General features: G+C 41.6%; 1 protein-coding gene across 1 annotated transcript in view; it reads left to right on the top strand.

The window, feature by feature from the left end:
• Positions 1–13361, top strand: part of KCNB1 (potassium voltage-gated channel subfamily B member 1) — a 138093-nt gene extending 124732 nt beyond the window's left edge. The window contains exon 3 of the mRNA XM_067307793.1: positions 9422–13361. Within this exon, the coding sequence (XP_067163894.1) occupies positions 9422–11458 (2037 nt within the window). The 3' untranslated portion in view covers positions 11459–13361. The remainder of the gene's footprint in view (positions 1–9421) is intronic.
• The last annotated feature ends 6081 nt before the right edge of the window (positions 13362–19442 follow it).

Raw genomic sequence — 19442 nt, 5'->3', positions numbered from 1 at the left:
CAGGCACCAAGATAACAGGCAGCTAACCAGGGCTAGTGCCTAGCTTATTAAATAAGTATAGGGTATTACCATTGGTTTTGAAACTATGGGATTTTTCTATTCCTGCCAGGATTCCTTATGTATTTAGTATGTCATTAGTGTGGTTGATGCTGGTAACCAGATTTGCCATTTCTCCTAACGCATTTCTGGAAAAAGGTTAAGCAGATCACCATTTTTGCAGACAAAACATCACTTGAGTGCTGTTCTAATTGCCTCGCCATGTGGCATCCCAGTATGGTATCAATGACTAGGTCTATCTCCCTGCAGAAAAACTAATAGCACCTTTGGTGAGAAAGTGGCAGTGAATCTGGTTTACTCTTCCAAAACTTCCACACTATAATATGCAGGACTAATGTGCCTCAAATTTGAAAAGAATTAATATCAATTATTCTCATGCATATTAATGAGAGGAAGACTGGTTTAGCAATCAAGCTAATAGTTTTTGCTTAATTACATTTAGTTGATTTCATGCTATCTTGGCACATTGCTGATTGAATTTAACCATAGAAAAAGCCTCCTGCAACTACTCCAGACAACACCAAGACTTTAAACTCTGCATCCCCTGTAAATAGTGTCTGAGGCTGAGCAGGCTGCTTGGGACAGGAGGAGTCTTCCATGAGCTCTGTCTTTCTCTGGCACGGTGTGATATCAGAAAAGCACTGTGAGAAGAGCTGTCTTCCCAGGAGTTGACTGGTGCCAAAGGTTAATGAGTTAGCTTTTTTTATCAGGAGGCCTGAATTCAAACTTGTGGGCTACTGCCTACTATGTAGGATAGCAAGAAAGGCAGCTCTACCTGGAAGGTCAGCACCAATCTGCACTGCTTTTCTCTGGGTAGGTGGCCTGGAATCAGACCTTGATCACAGCTAAAGTTTTGCTGTAGTGCCAGCAAAAAACACGATAATAAGAGGCTGCTATAATGCTGAAACAGCTGCCAGCCCCACTGACCTGTCACCAGCAGATAACTTTGGTCACTCCTCCACCAGTTTCCTCTTATGTCTCACCTGGCTCAAGTATTTTGGCAGGAAGGACTGTCTTTTGGTACCCTGCTTACCACAGCGGGTATCCTGGAACACTTCTGTTCTTGGAGCCACAAAATAATTTAGACTGGAAGGGACCTCAGCAGGTCAGCTTGTCCAGCTACCTACCCCTACTTGCTTTGAGGGCTACAATCTGCTGTTCTTTGACTTGTTGTGTTCTTTTAGCTAGAATCAGACTTTTGGGTCTAGCACTCTGACATGTTAGATCCTGGCAGGACCACAGAGGGCAAAAGTGGGAAAAAAATGGTAACCTGGACAGGTGAGGAATGAGGAAAATTAAGACAGAAAAGGGAAAGTAGGAAATAAAGTACATATGAGAAGACAGAATGAAACAAGAGATGAGAAAAGGACTATTTTACTAATTAAATGTGCCTGTAGAAAGTCCTGGGGTTTTATTTCCTGCAGTAACTGCAGAGGATTTAAAAGCAGATGGGATATTCTGTGCACTGTCCTTGGGGTTTTCCCTGTGATCTTTTTAGTTGTCTTTCAGGGAAAGAATAGGTTGTGAAATCCTCCCATCTCCTGCTGGGGAACCTCCCTCCTTGGAGATTATCAAAACTCCTCTGGACAGAGCATTGAGCAACCTGCTTTAACTTCAGTTTAGCCACCATAATTATGCTGATTACTTCTGGCATAAAAGATGTTTTACCAAACTGTCTTTCCAGACAGAATGCAAATTGAGGTGGGGGGGGGGAGGGAAAATTCAGCTTCCATATACCATGTGTTTGTTTTCTTTTCTATTTTTCCCCATGCTAAAGTAGCAGAAACAGGACAGATGCTCCCCTCTCATCCCTTCTTGAGCACTACCACTGTATTGATGTCTATTGACAGCATGTGCCTTTGAAGTCTGTCTTTTCAGTATTTTCATTCATCTATCATTTTCTTCTTCCTCTGCATACCATTTGCATCTGAGCTTTGCTCACAAGGAAGACTGACACCATTTATAATTTGTGGGACTTGATAGCTCTCTGACATCTAAACATGTTTTTAACAGCATTCAGGAATTTGCAGGCGAACATGCTTGAAGGCTACTTTTCTGGCTACTTTAGCTTTGATTCAGCAGAAGCTGTAGCAGCAGCTCTCTGGATGCCTTAAGGTAAAGGAATCGTTGATGTATAATCAGCAACATCCTTGTACTCCCCTTTAAACCAAAGAGTGACTTACTCTCTCAACAGATAAAATTATTACAGCTATAACTGAAATCAAATAATTAACCAATATTCAACCTGGGCTCTGCCAGGCAATAGCAAAGTTAAGAGCTCGGACATTTCCAAAGGAGAATATAAATGGTTTTCTCTTGGCTTTGTTTTTATAGTTTTTATACTCAGCAGTAGTGCTTACAGAAGAGTATAAGGGTATAAGCTCATGCAGGCTGTGGACACAGTCACTTGAGCTGTAGGGATGTGAGCGAGCTGCCTGTGTGAAGGGACCCGACCCTCCAGAAGGCGGGACCCGACCCTCCAGAAGGCAGGTCCCATGGTGCAGGCAGGTCCCAAGGGACCTGTTGAGACTGTGCATAGAAATGGTGTGCAAAGTGCTAGATCAGGAAAGTTCTTAATCATGGATTTTTATTCCACAGAAATCAGTGGGACTTAAAGATTTGCTTAAGGATTTTGGAGATTCATGGTTGTCTATTGTATCTTAACATTCTTCCACCCTAAAAAGCAAAGCAAAGTTTTCTGTTTCCCTTGCCACCCTATCCCCAAGTTTGGCCTTATCTTGTCTTCATCCAAGAAGCAAGTGCTACCTTTCCTTATGGCCTCAGTGTTTTCTAAGAAAACATTCTGCAAGCCCAATAGTCAGAAACATGACATTCATCAGAATTGACCATTTTCTGGGAACTGTTTCAGTTTATGAATATATGGGCATTGTCTAGCGAAAAGAGATTTCCTAGAACAAGTGCTTGTCAATCAACACTACAGATATGCATAACTGTCATGAGCAGGAGATATTATCCCTGTGCAGAACTGAAACACAGAGGAGACTGAGGAACTCTCCTCCTGTTTCTGCACTGCGGAGCACGTGGGATATCACGCAACATACATTGTACTCTATTTCCCAGAGTCTGGAGAGAGAGTTTGGCATAGATGCGGCAGGATGGAACTGGGCAATTTGACTCGAAGTATATTGCTTGCTTGGGGAAATAGGAAGATTGCAGGAAAAATCCTTAGTAAATGGAGCATATGAATGAAACCTAGCCCTGATGCCAAGTTTATTCTGCAGGCCTTGATGGAGCTAAAAAAGTGCATTAGACAAAACCATTATTGAACTTCTTGATTACATAACAATTTCCTCATCGTATTTCCAAGAATATTGGATCTATATTCAAATATCATCCTACTCTCTCCCACACACCACCCCTTCTCCTCTCTACCTCAGCTTCATTACTGAGTATGAATACAGAAAAAGTATAGGGCATGTTGCCATGAGCAGAAAGATCTCAGATGCTTACCCTGAGATTTTAGAGCCATCTATGGGATTTGGACAGCAAATTCTCATTAATTTTAATAGCTTTGAAAATTTCGAGTCTTATGTTTTGACCTTAGTTAGTCTCTAGCAATACAAAGAACACAAGCAATAAATACCACCAAACCCAAATGCTGGGTTAGTGCCTGCTGCCTAAAATTTACCCAGCTCTGTTCTGTCTAGAAGGTGGTATACCCAATTTTGCTGCCCACAAACTTCTGCTACTGCAAACTTGAGCAAGACAGGAAATTCCTGAGCAGACTGTTGTCTTTGTGGGAGCCCTCTTCCCCCTAAGGATGAGCACAGACCTTGCCAACCCAAAGGACCATGCACTGAATCCCTGGGTACACTCTCACTCAGCCAGCAGGATCAGGCTCTGTGCAGCGGCTTATTTGCTTTAAGATGCGTGGTAAATGTTACCTGCCTAGTTTTCAAGGAGGGGAAGGTTGGTGGCTTGCAAACCTGGTACATCCATTCTGCTTTGGGGAACAGCAGTTGCACACAAACGGAGTATGCTTACTCATATAATCAGCTTGCTTGTCTCATTTGCATGTGTAATAACCAGCCCATATGTGCAATCATGCTAATCACTTTGAGGCAACTGCTTTAAATTCATTCAAAACCTTGCCCTGCCTGCCCTTGGGTTATTTAGCTTTCACAAAGGAACCATAGCAGAAATCCAGAGATTCACTCAATAAAAACCTTTGCAAAACAGTCAGAGGAGGAAAAATTTTTTCTGGAATCCTGCCTATACATACTGAGACTTGCACTACAAGCCAGTGCTATCATTGGGATCCCATTCAATAGCTTCTGCAAGATGGTTAGAAAAGTACCTGAAAAGGAATTACACAATTTATCATGCGTTGCCACAGATGAAATGTAAGAGCATGTATGGAAACAAAGATGGGGAGCTGCGCAGTTTCATTCATGCAATCTCTTGGAGGAAATGGTCTGAAAATCATGCAGGGAAAGATTAGTCTTAAGCCTTATCAGTTTTATGAGCAATTCAGGGTGTCTGTGGTGTGGTGACATGTGTCCAGTAAGACCTGGCCTGTCAGGGCTCCTGTAATGAGCTATGATGGACCCCTGTGCAAGGACAGCACAGATTAACTCTCAGGCATGTGGTGTCAGAAGAACACGGGTTCCTTTCCTGCCTCTGCCACTGATGTGGCCTGGGTCCTTGGGCCAGTCATTTCATCCTCTTGTGCCTCCAAATCTTTTTCATATGCCTCCAAAATTTAGATTGCAAGCTTTTCCCACTGTTTTTAGCTATACATTTTATAGGACCTACTGCAGACTTGGGGCATTCAACTCAAGCTTTAGATGTGCTGCAGTGATACTGAAGGTGCCTTCCCATGCACCATACCATCTGGCCCAGCCCCCCCATATTAAGTCAATATGTGCCAGACAAGCCAGCAGTGAGGCTGATGAGCCTTAGCTCTGTGCTAAGTAGGAATATGCACATTTCAGCAGCACTCACAAAATCTAACAGGCCTCTGACAACTTTCCTGCTCTGGTCCTTTCTCAACATAGACCAAGCTTGTGCTCTAGGCACCTTTCTGTGCTTGAGCCTGTTCAAGCTCAACTCCTTGATTGCCAGTCCAAAGCCTTTCATCAGCACAAGGCTGTGTTGCATGTTTTTTAAAGAATCATGAAAACTAATGTAATATCAGGACACCTTTTCCCCATGCTTGCTTCCTTTTTAAGCAGCTGACCAGCAGTGAGGTTTTAGGTTAGTGCTCTGGAGCAGGGATGACAGACACTCTTCTCAAGTGATCACTTGCCTAAGCAAGTGACTTTTCCTATTAAAGAGAAGTGAAGTTTGGAAAGAAACGCGAGAAAGTTGGGAATTGAGTGAAAAGACTAACTGCAGCACAGAGCATCTCTAGAGGCATTCTTGATGGTATGAATGTCTTTCCTTCAGCTTTCTGTATCGCATCATTGACAGCAGTTCCCAAACTCACCCTACCTTCTCTGCTGCCTTCTGGGGAGCCAAGTCCATCATGGCTGATCGCCAGCCCAGACCCGTTCCCATCTCAGCACTTAATCAGGTTTTAAACCATGCTCTGAAAACACGAATGCTGCCAAGGTAGAGATTCAGTGTAGCTGTGATGGGAAACTATTAGACAGACAGTGATTTCTATAACCTGACATCCCATCAGGTTATAAACATGTTGGGATAGAGCCCTGTGCCACTGAATTCTCTGCTAATGGTGGACAGCAACAGTAGATGGATTGAATTTGCTTCTTGGGTGGTTTTTTGGGGTGATGGATGCTACCAGGGCAAGGTGTGCTTTAGAGAATGAGAAGTCCTTTGTACCCCCTCTGGAGATGCTTCACCTCCCTGTTTTTTGTACTTTCCAACTCCAAAGTGTTTCAAATACCAGAGGACCATCAACCCATCTTTAAAAGTTTTTCATAGATTGATGGGCTTCCTAAAGATAAATGGTTGTAGTAGATCAACAAGGGGGAAACCTGTATCTTAGGAGCACAGGTGACATCTTGCTGCCACTTGCAGGAGAAATTATAAATGTCTCTTGTTGTTTATTGCTTAGCTCCATGGCCAGATCTGCTAAACCAAAACAAATTTTACCCTCAGATCTCCTAGTTCTCAAATTTTTGTTCATCTGGCATGGTCTTGATCTTCAAAGCAGGAAAGTATATCAAAGGAAACAGAAGGTTTGACACCAATTACTGCTGCTGGATGCCATCCACTGAATAAAGATGGAGTGTTAATATTTACATTGAAAGTGAGGGAGATAAAACACACTAGGTACATCTAAGTCTACAAATAAGTCCTTCAGTGTATAGTAGGCACAGATAAAACCCAGCAAGCAATTGGAAATTACCATTGAAAACATCCTAAACACCTTCAGAAATCTTGAGTAGTCAACAAAGAAATCATAGCAAAAACACAAAAAGAGCCTTCTAAGAAAGTTAATCAGGTTCCCTGCTTCTCAGCGGTATTTGTTTGGTCTTCAAGAGAATTACTTTTAAAACAACCATCCATGCTTAACTAGTCAACATCTAAATTTCACTAGGCTTCAGCATGAGGCACTTGTCTTACATTTTATTTTCATGAGTTTGAAACCAGGGTTCATGAGCTCTTTCTTGATCCCCTTTCTGCCCTATCCTAGGGTTCTTCCTAATTTTTTTGCACCCCAGGCCTTCCTACAGCTTCTCTGGCTCATTCAGCTGAGAAGCTGAAGTCTCAGCAAGTCTCAAAGTTGCACAAGCTCACAGTGGGTTTGTTAGTGTCTGAGCAGCAGATTTATGGAGAAGGCAGGCAGTGAGGAGATGGCAAAAGGTTCATTAGCACTGTGCAGTGCCCTGTACGTTGCTGGTTGCTCAGCTCTGCAGCCCTCCCTCCCTCCCCTCACTGTTCACACGCGCTTCCCCCGGCCCTGGCGCCTCTATCACTAGGGATCCGTTTTCTGGTCCTTTGCCAAGCCAAGTGGTTTTGGTCCTGGATCAAAATGTCTCTGAGCTTTGCTTCAGTTTTCACCTCTTCATTCAGCCACATAAATACGTAAGCCACAAATAGACTTAAATGGTTGTTTCTTTTGATTGCTCTTGAGTTGGACTGTACGTCTGATGACCTCTTTCTAACACTCAGTTCACTCACCTGTTAAGATTCATTTTGAGGTTATCTGTTTCCTATCCGTAGATTGTCTCCAGTGAGTACATGTTTCTGTTCCTAACAAGAAAATTACTTTTAAGCAATCTGTTTAAAAAAGAAAAGGAATATTCCCAGCTCTTTTCCTAGTAACAATCTAGTAACTGAAAGTAATGACATTCTAAAAATCCCAGTATTGGAGCATTGCGTAGAAGGCTATTTACTCTGTTCACTTGTTTCATTTAATCCCACTTAGACATTGAAACCAGACTGTTTAATGAAACTAATTTTTGTTTCTAGTCAAGTTTCGTTCTTCAGATTAAATTACCAGGTCTGCAGTGTCATGAATGAATCGGAGTTATGTAGTATATTTTTAGTGAGCTAAAAGGAAAATGTTTTTAATACATTGATTTGGAAGGTTTTTTTTTCTTTAACTGCAAGTGGATTTTGAAACATTTTTTTGAAATCAAAATGTCAAAATTGAAATTTTGATTTTTTTTGAAGACATATGTGCTGAGTTTTCTTTTAAAGCTATAGCTTAGGCTTGGTATATTAATACAATTCAAGTAAAGCTTCCAAGCTTTGCTGAACACTTCTACCTTTCAGTCTTTGGAGAAGAGGCAAGGCTCTACCAGAGAAGGCTGTGGTGTTTCCAAATTGTATTGGATCTGAATATTTCTCCTACAGCAGCAAGGCCTCCATAGCTTGTTCCATTCTGGTGACCGTCCATTTAGGGAGAAATATTCAGAAGTCGGATACTTCCTGATAGTTAGGATATCTGTGCAGGACTTGTCTGAAGAGAAGTTATGCAAGAGTTTCTTTCTGCAGTGCCCCAGATGGTGATAATTGTATTCTGGCATGGTGAGGTTGGCTAAGAGATGTCACTGTGAGGAAACCTAAAATCTAGTTATATAGACAAGGAAGGAAGTGGACTGAGAGCTAGTCAGATCTGCAATTCATGGTGCAAAAGTCTTGTCATGGGCTTCATAATTGATTACTTAAAGGTGCATTTAGCCATAACACACATAGGTTTCTATTGACTTTATGTTGCTTTTCTTTCAAGCAGAAGAAAAGCCAGCATAAGGAGCCAGCTTACATCACAATAAATACATAAAAGCATTAGTCACATATACGAGCATTTTGAAATCGCTTCTGTACTTTGGCAGTAACCTAAGAAACTAGGTATATTTCTACCCTATTAACGAGTTAGAGAAAGAATCCACCAGCAGAAAAAAAATGCTCCTTAAGTTGTCTGTCAGCTCTAGAACCTCCCCCCAAAAAAAACTTTTAAAAAGAATGTATTTAATATTAAAGTCTATATGCAACAGGTATGGAAGGACAGCCTGCCTACGCCACCTAGGAGCTGCAAATACACTAATACACTGGCACTGTATTTTTTTCGGCTCTGTTTAGTCAGTGACTCAGGAACTGATCAGATTTATTTCTCTTTTAGAGAGGTTGCTGACTGCAGACCCTTCTCTTCTCATTGCGGTCTTTATCCTGAGAGTGGGTTTCTGACAGTGGTTGAGCTCTCCAGTAGCTGGACCTGACCTGTTTGACTGTCTCAGGGTTGTACAATTTGATTTGCCTGGACAAGTTTGCTCTTTCCCTTGGTTGTGGCGAGGGGCTGGTATGGCTACTCAGTCGCACACAGAATAGCTGAGAATTCAAGATGTTTTAGAAAGCTTGGAAAAGTTTTGGTGTCCTTCATGACAACCAGGTTTTAAATTAGAGACTGGTCATTCAAAATGTATTACTTGTGCACTTATATGTGGTATAATCATATACACATCTCTATGATTAGCCAGAGGCACCTGTAATTACAGATGTAACCATGCATTAAGTGGAGGGCATCACTGTGCACGAATCTTGCATTCACAACTGCGTTCCTGCTTGCTTAGATTTCAGGGCCTGTTGTCCAGACAGACTTTGGGCACCTAATTAGTAGTTAATCAAAAGCTCCTGCAGTGAACTGTTTCACAGCCCTCCTGGAATCCCAGCTGCTTGGCACCGGTTCTTTGAATACACAGAGATGAACACTCAGGAGTTGAAGCAGATGCTTTACCTCCTTTATACATCTGATATATTTAAAAACAATTTCCAAAATTAAATCCCTTCAGGATACATTGGTTTATCTGACTTCTGTGTAACTAAGAGCAGAATTAGTCTTGAAATGTTTAAGTGGAAGTACAGCCATGTGTTTATGACAATGATAGTGTAATATGTTATGAGAAGAACTCACTGCTTTCTCTTTCCTTTCCAGATTTTGGCAATCATTTCCATCATGTTTATTGTACTATCTACAATTGCCTTGTCCCTTAACACACTTCCTGAACTACAAGGCGTGGATGAATTTGGGCAGACCACGGATAACCCCCAACTTGCCCATGTGGAAGCGGTGTGCATTGCGTGGTTTACAATGGAATACCTCTTGCGGTTCCTATCCTCGCCTAAGAAATGGAAGTTTTTCAAAGGCCCGCTGAATGCTATTGATTTGCTAGCTATCTTACCGTATTATGTCACTATCTTCCTCACAGAATCCAACAAAAGTGTACTTCAGTTCCAAAATGTACGACGAGTGGTCCAAATCTTTCGGATTATGAGGATACTCCGGATTCTAAAGCTCGCCCGGCACTCAACGGGTTTACAATCCTTGGGATTTACACTGAGGAGGAGTTATAATGAGCTTGGATTACTCATCTTGTTTTTGGCCATGGGCATTATGATCTTTTCCAGTTTAGTGTTTTTTGCAGAAAAGGATGAGGATGATACGAAATTCAAGAGCATCCCAGCTTCTTTCTGGTGGGCAACAATCACTATGACAACAGTAGGCTATGGAGACATCTACCCCAAAACACTTTTAGGTAAAATAGTAGGAGGACTGTGCTGCATTGCTGGAGTGCTGGTGATTGCTCTTCCTATCCCAATTATTGTCAATAATTTCTCCGAGTTCTACAAAGAGCAGAAGAGGCAGGAGAAAGCCATTAAGCGCAGGGAAGCTCTTGAAAGAGCAAAAAGGAATGGCAGTATCGTCTCCATGAACATGAAGGATGCTTTTGCCCGTAGTATAGAACTCATGGACATTGTGGTCGAAAAGAATGGAGAAAGCATAGCCAAAAAAGATAAAGTTCAGGACAATCATTTATCTCCCAACAAATGGAAATGGACCAAGAGAACACTCTCTGAAACTAGCTCTAGTAGATCTTTTGAAACTAAAGAACAAGGATCTCCAGAAAAAGCCAGGTCTTCTTCAAGTCCCCAGCACCTGAATGTCCAACAGCTAGAGGACATGTATAACAAAATGGCAAAGACTCAGTCACAGCCAAACCTTAACACTAAAGATTCAAGTCAGCCTGGAAAACAAAAGGAAGAGCTAGAAATGGAGACCCTTCCCGGCCCTATGGTGCCCTTGCTGACCACTCGTGCTGATGGGATCATTGACATGAGGAGCATGTCAAGTATCGACAGCTTCATAAGTTGTGCTGCAGAGTTCCCTGACTCTGGGAGGTTTTCCCACAGCCCACTTGCTACCATTCCCTGCAAAGGTGGCATTAATGTGATTCAGGAGCAGAGCAGGCCAGAGGGGAGTGGTGCCAGATTTGTGGAAATAAACCCAAGCTCTGAGGGCAGCCACCGTTCTGCTTTTTTCATAGAAAGTCCCAAAAGCTCCATAAAGGCCAGTAACCCTTTAAAACTAAGATCTCTGAAAGTCAACTTCATGGAAGAAGAGGACACCAGCACATTAGTACCAGCATCAAATGTACTGAGAATATATCCAGACCCTCTCAAGAGCAGGGGAGCTGCTGCTGCTGCCACAGATACTTCCTTACTCTCTGACAGATCTCTGATGAGTCCAGAAACTTCCATCTACACAACTGCGAGTGCTAGAACACCCCCAAAGTCACCAGAGAAGCAGGCAGCCATAGCTTTCAACTTCCATGATGCCGGTATACATAAATATATAGATGCTGACACAGATGATGAAGGTCAGCTGCTTTACGATTCAAGTCCTCCTGGATGTCCCCCAGGAAATGTGAGTCCCAAGTACAGCGTTACAAGCAGTGGTTATCTAAAGCAAAAGGACAATGTTTATAGAACAGAGAAGAACCATCTAGAAGCTGCTGCTTTACCCACCTCTCCTAAGGTCATAGGGCAAAACTGCATTTACTCTATGGAAGGTATCACTGGAAGAACCCAGGGCAATCAGGAGACTGTCAGACTAGAAAATCACATTTCCCCAGAAGTCCATGTATTACCAGGTGGCGGAGGACATGCTAACACACATGATCAAAGCATCTGAGACATGCTCCAAAAGAACTTACTGAGAGTTTAAAGGAATGTCTTTACAGTCAACACAAAAAGAGCTTCTGCATGGCATGAACTTGGCTGAAACAAGCCACCTGTTTCTAAAAGTCTGAGGGGAGGTCCAGTGTGGGTTTGTGAAAATGTCCTTCTCTGAAACAACTCTAAAGACGTTGCCCAATTCAAGCGCTACAAACATCGTTCAGAAAAAAGGATTGCAAATCATGATCACACATTGATCTCCTTTCATGTTGTCCAGTGAAGCCAATGTGACCAAATATCCATCCATTCCCCTTGAACGCTAGAGCTCCTTTTGGAAATATTAACATCAGATTTGCATTAGTTCCATAAAGGATGCCAAAGCAGCCAGATTTGAACTCTGGAATAAATTGCTGGGGTTGGTATAAAGCTATCAAAAATACAATGCTCACTGCTTCAGGGCAGCTGTTCCCCATCTACAGCTTTCTCTGATGGATATTATGTCTAAAGGTAACAGGGAACACTTGCATTATTGGAAAATCCAAGTGAAAACCATTTAAAACAAATAGTGGTCTAGAAAAAACAATTATTAAAATGCTCTGTGTGTATTTAACAATACAATATCCTGTAGGACCTGACGTTTTCTTTTGAAATAGCAGGGTGAGTTGCACCACTTGTATCTAATTCCAAACATCCCCTAGGACGTAGTGAAACTTGCACTTACCCTCTGCTAAAATCATTAGCTACCCTAGGGCCAGAGCGTGGCTCTAAGGGGACGCACAGCCCACGCTGGGAAGGTGGGAATGAGCCATGCAGAAGCAGGAATCTCCGGAGGCATTGCAGCCAGAGCTGCTTCCCGGGGCCGGGGGGAGCAGGCCTGGAAGGAGAGCTCAGCTCCTCTCCCGGGCATAACCCGTGCTCTCGCCCTACTCCTCCGCTCTGCCGCAGCCCTCCTGCGCCGAGGGGAGAGGCTCGCTGCCCTGCCCGGCCGGGGTGCCCCGAGCGCAGCGACAGTGCTGGGCTCGTGCAGCGCTTGTGCTGTGGCTGGCCCCTACAAGGCAGTGCCAGGGGCCAGGATGGCTCCGGGAGGTCCCCCCTTCCCGCCCGCACTCCAACTTTAGGCGTCAGCCGACGGTCAACATCTTGCCCTCGGCGTAGGAGAGGAACCAGTCGGTCTGAAGCTTTTTGCACCCCGAGCGGTGCAGTGAAAGATATGCAAGTGTTACATAAATATGCAAAATGAGGGATTCTTTAGTCACCCGCCCCGGGCCTGGTTGTGCTCTCTCTTGCAGGGATGTCAGGCAGGAGCGACTCCTGCACAGCTCACGGAGTCACGGAGTGCCAGTGCAAAGCGGCCGCGAGAGACAGGAGAATCAGGTCTGATGTTTTAATAACATCCAGTCATTTTTAAACAAAACAACAACAAAAAAAAAGATTTGACCATTTTAAATGAACAGAACTAGCAGCCACCAGCCTAGGTTTTTAAAATATTATTGTTTCAATAAAGTTATGTCAAATTGCATAGGAAATAATTTGTCTTTGGTTTTTAATACTGGGGGGGAAAAGCACTTTACGTTGACTTTTTGTTGTTGTTGTTGCAATGCTGGAGTAGGATAGCAGAGTGTAACAATCAAGCACTTTAAACAAGCACTATTTTAATTTGTGCCTCCTGTCGTGACTGTGATTTGTTACACGCCTGTAGCAAGTCACAACCTGTCCTGTGATAACTGTGATGGTAATATTTTATGTTGTATCTGTTTCTACTGTAAAACTCGATTGTAAATAACTCTTGTCAATAAGCGTTTCCTAACCTATTTCTGAGTACCTGCCGGGGCGTGTAACTATTTGCATGCAGGTCTTGGAACGTGCTAATAAACAGGACTCTAGAGGACGCACACACGTTGGAGGAAGATCATAAGCCACTTGAGTCCACTGCATTTTGTTCCTTTCTACTGTAAAAAAAAAAAAAAAGCTGTTGGTTAGTCCTGAATGTAAATGTCTGTCCGTCCAAGCTGTACAGTACTTCTGTCTGTAATCAGTAATAGTGAATGCAGCATGTACGGACAAAAGCAATAAGCACATATATGTTGTAGGAACTATTCTGGGTTATGATTATAGCTTTGTTAGGTCTCTCCTCGGCACAATACTGTACACGCATTGCGATTAACTCTGCTCTCAGTCTACGCAGCGGTTGTTCAGCCTATCCCCTCGTGGTGGGACATAGCCCGTGGAGGTACTTCCTTGCAGGTCATACTTGCTTCCTAGTAAGGCAAAACCCTGGGTAAGGCGTGAGTAAGAACTGAGCTACGGCCTCATGAATTAGCCCGCTGACAGCAAAAGAGACCTCATGTCATGCAAAGAGTTACACGGGAGGTACTCGAAATAAGTTAAAGGTATCTATGCTTGCAAACTATACTCTCCAGAGTATTTACGCAGGGCCAATTCCTGAGGTTCCTCAGCTTTTACTCTGTCTTCACTCAGCCAAAACCACCGTTCGTCTGAATGGGCTCTTTGCCTGGTGAAGGACTTTAGGATTTGGCCATAGTAAATACAAGTGTACTTAGAGGAACCGATGTATTGCTGAGATACTAGTTAAGATTGAGTCATTATGAAAAAGTAAAGTGACTTTCCAGCAGATAAGCTTTAATTACTGATTTATTCTATGGTTTCCAATGCCATAGAGCGGCAATGAGAAATTTAAAGAGAACAGTCTTAACGTAATCTCTATGTTTCAGTGATCATTCATGTCTGCCATCAGCACAAATGTAAAAAGAAAAAAAATCAGGGAACATTTTTTTGATAAAGTAAATAATAGTGATTTCCAAGTTAAATATTTTTAGAGCTGATGCTTTCATGTGGAGAAAAAGTCATATTTTACATGTCACAGAAGTGAATACATTTAAATATAGCCATATAGTGTAGTATTTACCACACTTTCATCCAATTGGTTTATAGATGGCACTGACAAAAATGTATAGATCAACAATTCTATCATTTTTTAACTGATAATCAACTGGTGCAACTCTCCTTGTAACCAAAGGCCCTCTCTCTGCCTTGTGTGATCGCTTATGACACACACCTTATATCATCTATTTAGTCCTACCTTTAAAGTAGCATTTTATTGAGTCACTTTTGAAAGCCAAATTCAAAAGTATCATTAAAAATCTACCTTTTAAGTCTGAATAGCCAAAGTCCTATAGATTTCTTATAGAAAGCAAATAATTTAAAATTAAGCATATAATATGCTTGAAGAGCATTTCTTTCTTATTTGTGTATGAAGATGTAGCTCTCATTTTGTGCCCAGTTAAAAAGGAAGTATGTTTAATTTATTTTAATGAAATAAAGTCTGAATATGAAGTATGTATCTATATATGTGTGTGTGTGCATAATACACATATATATAATGTAAGCACTGGGAAATCTACTCTAAAATAAAGTTATGGTAGACTAAATCTGTACTCATTACAAAAGGAAAGGCAGTGCTTTGAAAACATAATGCTCACCAAATCCTATAGATACTAGAAAGACAATTTCATTTTATAGTTTGATACATGTTTCCCAAAGCTCATGGAAGTAGGGGAAAAATATGCAATATCTCTTGCATCAAGCTAAAATGTGTGGTTCAATCACTGATATTTGGCATTCAGGTCTGTGAATTTACTGTGTATCATGTACCAAGCAAGCTGACAGAGATTCACCTAATGCTGCAGAAGACATCCTATCTGAAAGGACTATGTATGTATGATGTCTGTTCTTGCTTGTATTTTACACCATTAATGTCATTTTTAATGCATATATAAATATATATATAATATATATATATGCGGAAGGAATGGGTGCAGTTTTCTTAACCAGGAGGCAAAGATCCTTTGAGTTTTAGCCTTGAACAAAGGAAAACAGCAGTCACTTATTGCAGTAGATTTCTCAGTGCCTTTTCTTAGAAACTTCACCTAAGCACACTTAAGGAAAAATGAAAGTCTCCTGTGAAATCCACATTTGCTGAAAGGTTCAAGAGTCTATAAAGGTAGAAGAAGAAAAAAGAGGAAAAGAAAACCAATGGAACGCACATTCCCTTTCTGAACATACCGTGTGTCAAATGCCGGGGAATATTTGTCTGTGCAAGTCACACAGAAACAAATCCAAGGCGGTTGGTTTCTTTGGCAACTATGGCTGTGATAAACTGTAGCCTTTTCTTCCCTTGCAGCTAATAAGATACACATTTCTAAGGAAAACAGTATTCTCTTCTGTAAAATTGTAATGTATTGTTAATATTTGTACCTATTGTATATTTATGTCTTGACAGAATTATGACTGGTACAGTTTATAGTAAATAACAAGGGTATTTAAAACTCATTACAAAGACAAGGTTTCTAAAGCCAGGTTCTCTCTCTGTTGGTAAGCTCCACACAACACGATCTCCAATAGTTTTTAACACTCCATTTTAAAGCAAATAGTAGAATTGCTGAATAAAGTAGCACAGCGATGGCGACTGTATGGCACGGACTTTGCTCTGTGCAGCTTGGCCAGGAGCAACGCAGGGAGGTGGACTTCCCAGGCGACTCCAAATTAGCTCCAACTTCTTCCGCAAAGCGCTCGTGTTTTCTCAATCATTCTGCTTACAGTACTTTAAATGAACAAGTGTTACCTTGGATTGCTTTAGAAGCACCCACTTGGGGAGAATATGGCTTTAAATAGTTCTTGAATAAAGTACAGACGTTCTAGTTACCTCTGTACCTTCTGTTTGCCATTGTGTTGGCTTTATAAGTATCTGATGTATGGAAAAGTCATGTGACTTTCATGCATTCCAGAGTAGTCTATTTTTCTGTTCAGATTAAAAAAAAATTATATATATATAAAAATATAAATATATATCTGTATTTTTAGCAAATTTATAATAGGGCAATCAAGTCAGATTTCTTCTTTTTGTATTACAGAATAATATATTAGATGCTTTCTTGTTCTTCATTTACATAGCTTATCCCCTAACCTTTTTGTTATTATTTTTCTGTTCTGAAAACACCTGCAACATCCATCCTGGAAGTGCGTCTGCGAAAGGTCACTGAGTTTGTCTGATGTTGTCATGTTTTTGTATTTTCCTGTTTGTGGTACTTAAAAATAACCAGGGACTGGATATGGAAACTAAGATGTTCTTTCTGAGAGACACAGAATTGGGCCAGACTAACCTCAAATGTCAGCAAATGTCACTGGCTTCAGCGTTAACCATACCCTGGACTTCAGTGGAGATGTTCCAGGTTTCCTTCAATTAAACTGAGAGCATAAAGAAGAGATGGGATTTGAATTTGACTGTCGCAATGATTGTGATGGAGTTGGGATAAGCATCAAAACTGAAAGTTCAGGCCCTTCTTTCAAGGAAATGACCTGATGATGCTCAGGCAAAGCTCCCTCCAAAGCCCCCCTACCTTCTTGGGAGTTTTTCCTGGCTTAAAATGGAAGGGTCAAGACTTTTATTTCCCACTGGGTTTTGGAATTTCTACTTTCAGTCCCAGACAAAAATCAGGAAATGAGGAAAAATTATGAGGGAATAAAATACTGAATGTACACATTCAGAAAGGGACCCAGTTTGGATCTGGCTAAGGTAAAGTCCATCCATGTACCTGCTTACTTAATGATCTTGCTTGCTCCTCCACAACTATAAGGTCACATAAATTGAATAAAAAAATCCATGAGATAAACATGTATCCTGAAGCTATCTCATGGCCTGATGAAGTCTAGCAGGACTTTTGCCCACGTTAGACCTAACAAAGAGTTTCTGACTTGCCCATGACTCTGCATAAATATTTTATTTTGAATCAGCCCAGCAGTCTGGTCAGTGACAATTTCTTTCCAAAGAAGGAATTTTGGTTCTCATTTCCTTTGTTAGCCCAACCGTACATTTACAGAGCTGCAGTCTCTTTGTGTGATTTTTCTCATATGCCCACCATGCTAACCAGTAAATCTGAAACAGAGTTCATTTGGACAAACATATGTTTCAAAAAGCCTGGATAACAGCTGAAGGAATAGTATAACTGGCAGACACAGGTTTGCATGTGATTATGCATGATTATATATGAGGTTATTAAAACTGAATGGGTTGGGGTTTTTTTGTTTTGGGGTTTTTTTTTTTTTTTTGAAGGCAACTAATGCGATAGCTCTTCGTAGCTATCTCCATCATCAAAGATCACAAAAAGCCCCTTCAAAAGGCACCTTCCATATCAGTAAGTTTGTCCGAGAAAATTCAGCAAGGCTATAGAAAGCTTCTATTCATACCAGTCTTAAATCTGACCTGCAGGTAGTCCTCCCACACCAAAAGAGAAATTATCCAAATGCCAACCAGCCATCAAAGAAGATATGTTTCTTTTCCAGCATGTTTTGTGCCCTATCCTGATCATACTTAGGCTCTTGCACTAAGTCTTTGTCTTGGCCAGACAAAGGAAACCTTAGGAAAACTAAAGTTTGTATTCAGAATGCGTCTCCCCTTTGTTGCTGGTGTTACCTAAGCCACAAATAAGTGTCCTTTGACACCAATGGTAGGGTGCCACAACTGTTCATATCTGTAAATACTACTCAGAATTTTGTTTTGCTTGATTCTGGCTTCATCGCACAAGAAGTCTTCTTTCTAGAGGCTTAGTAGAAAAAGCTTCATTTTTTTTTCAGTAGAGATAATACTATTGATATTCTGTAGGACTGAACAAGGATTTATATTTGACACTTTAAAGGGGTCTTTTCAACACTGTAGTTACACTACCTTCAAAAATAATAATCAGTCTGGGCTCAGAACAAAGACCTACCCAAACTAGAGCCTTGTGAGAAGCCAGGGAGCCTAATTTGCATGAAATGCCAAATTCTTTGCTGCTATAAGTAACAACCCATTGAAGTCAATGGAGCTGTGCCCATTTAGCCTGGTAAAGAATTTGGATCCATGTCTTTAAAAGCTAATGGAAAACTAAAGGCTCTGCATGACCTCAGGGATGGAGGTGTCTGTCCATAGCACCTACAAGAAAACCATTTGGGAATGGGGAGCAGTAACAGTTCATCGAAAGCACGTGAAAGGAGGTAATCCTTCATGAAAGAGGATAGCAGTTCACTTCCTTATCATCCTTGCCTTGATTGAGCATCACACCGTTTCAGCTCATTCTTCATTGGCTTGAAGCCACAAGTGGCATCCCGGACACACGAGTGATGGTCCTTGCATTGGGACCACACGCTCAGCCACGCAGTTCAACCTTGCCAGCCCTTGGGCCCAAGACTTGCTGATACTGGGGAGACACTACCAACAGCTGAGCCACCAGTTACCTTTGACAGTGTCACACCTGTTTAGTCTTATTGGTAATCTGTGACTAAGACCATTTTAGGATGCATCAGTTCTGTTCTACACTCCATTTTTCATTTAGGTTCTCTGCCCATTATGTCTATTATTTCTTTTATTTTTCACTGCACCTATTAGCCACACTTTGGCTCATGAGATCACTGGGTTTTATTTTATTTAATATCGATTTTGTTGGCTTGTGGCAAAGACAGAGAACATTTTTCCCATTCTTTCTAGCTTTCTGGTGGTTGGTACACAAAGTTGCTTTTGCACTGAACCATTCTCCACTGGTTTTGGGGGCAGCATCTCCATATTACTTTGAACTATGAAGCCATGATGCTTTAATCTGAAAGGCCAGCCACATCACTTTCCAACTAAATTTGCATTAAAAAAAAAAAAAAGCCTCACCTTTAATTCAGAAGAATCCTGCTTTTTAATCAGGCCAGTGAAGCAGTTCTTAAATGGGGAGAAGACAGTAAAGAGGCACTGTTCAGTAGGCTGTGGGAAAAAAAACCTCAGTCCTTCCTCCTCCAAAAACTCCGGCCCAGCTGCGTGACCTGCAGATGCTCCATTAGCCATCAGCCCTGCAAGGCCTGCGAGCCCCATCCCCAAAGGGCAGTGGTGAACATCCATAGGCATTATGTGACGAGAAAGCCATGGGGTTTCCTTTAAAAGAAAAATGTGATACTTAACAACA

The sequence above is a fragment of the Apteryx mantelli genome, chromosome 18 (genome assembly GCF_036417845.1).
Source record: "Apteryx mantelli isolate bAptMan1 chromosome 18, bAptMan1.hap1, whole genome shotgun sequence".
Classification (NCBI taxonomy): Eukaryota; Metazoa; Chordata; class Aves; order Apterygiformes; family Apterygidae; genus Apteryx; species Apteryx mantelli.
This window is presented reverse-complemented; position numbering and strand designations above follow the sequence as displayed.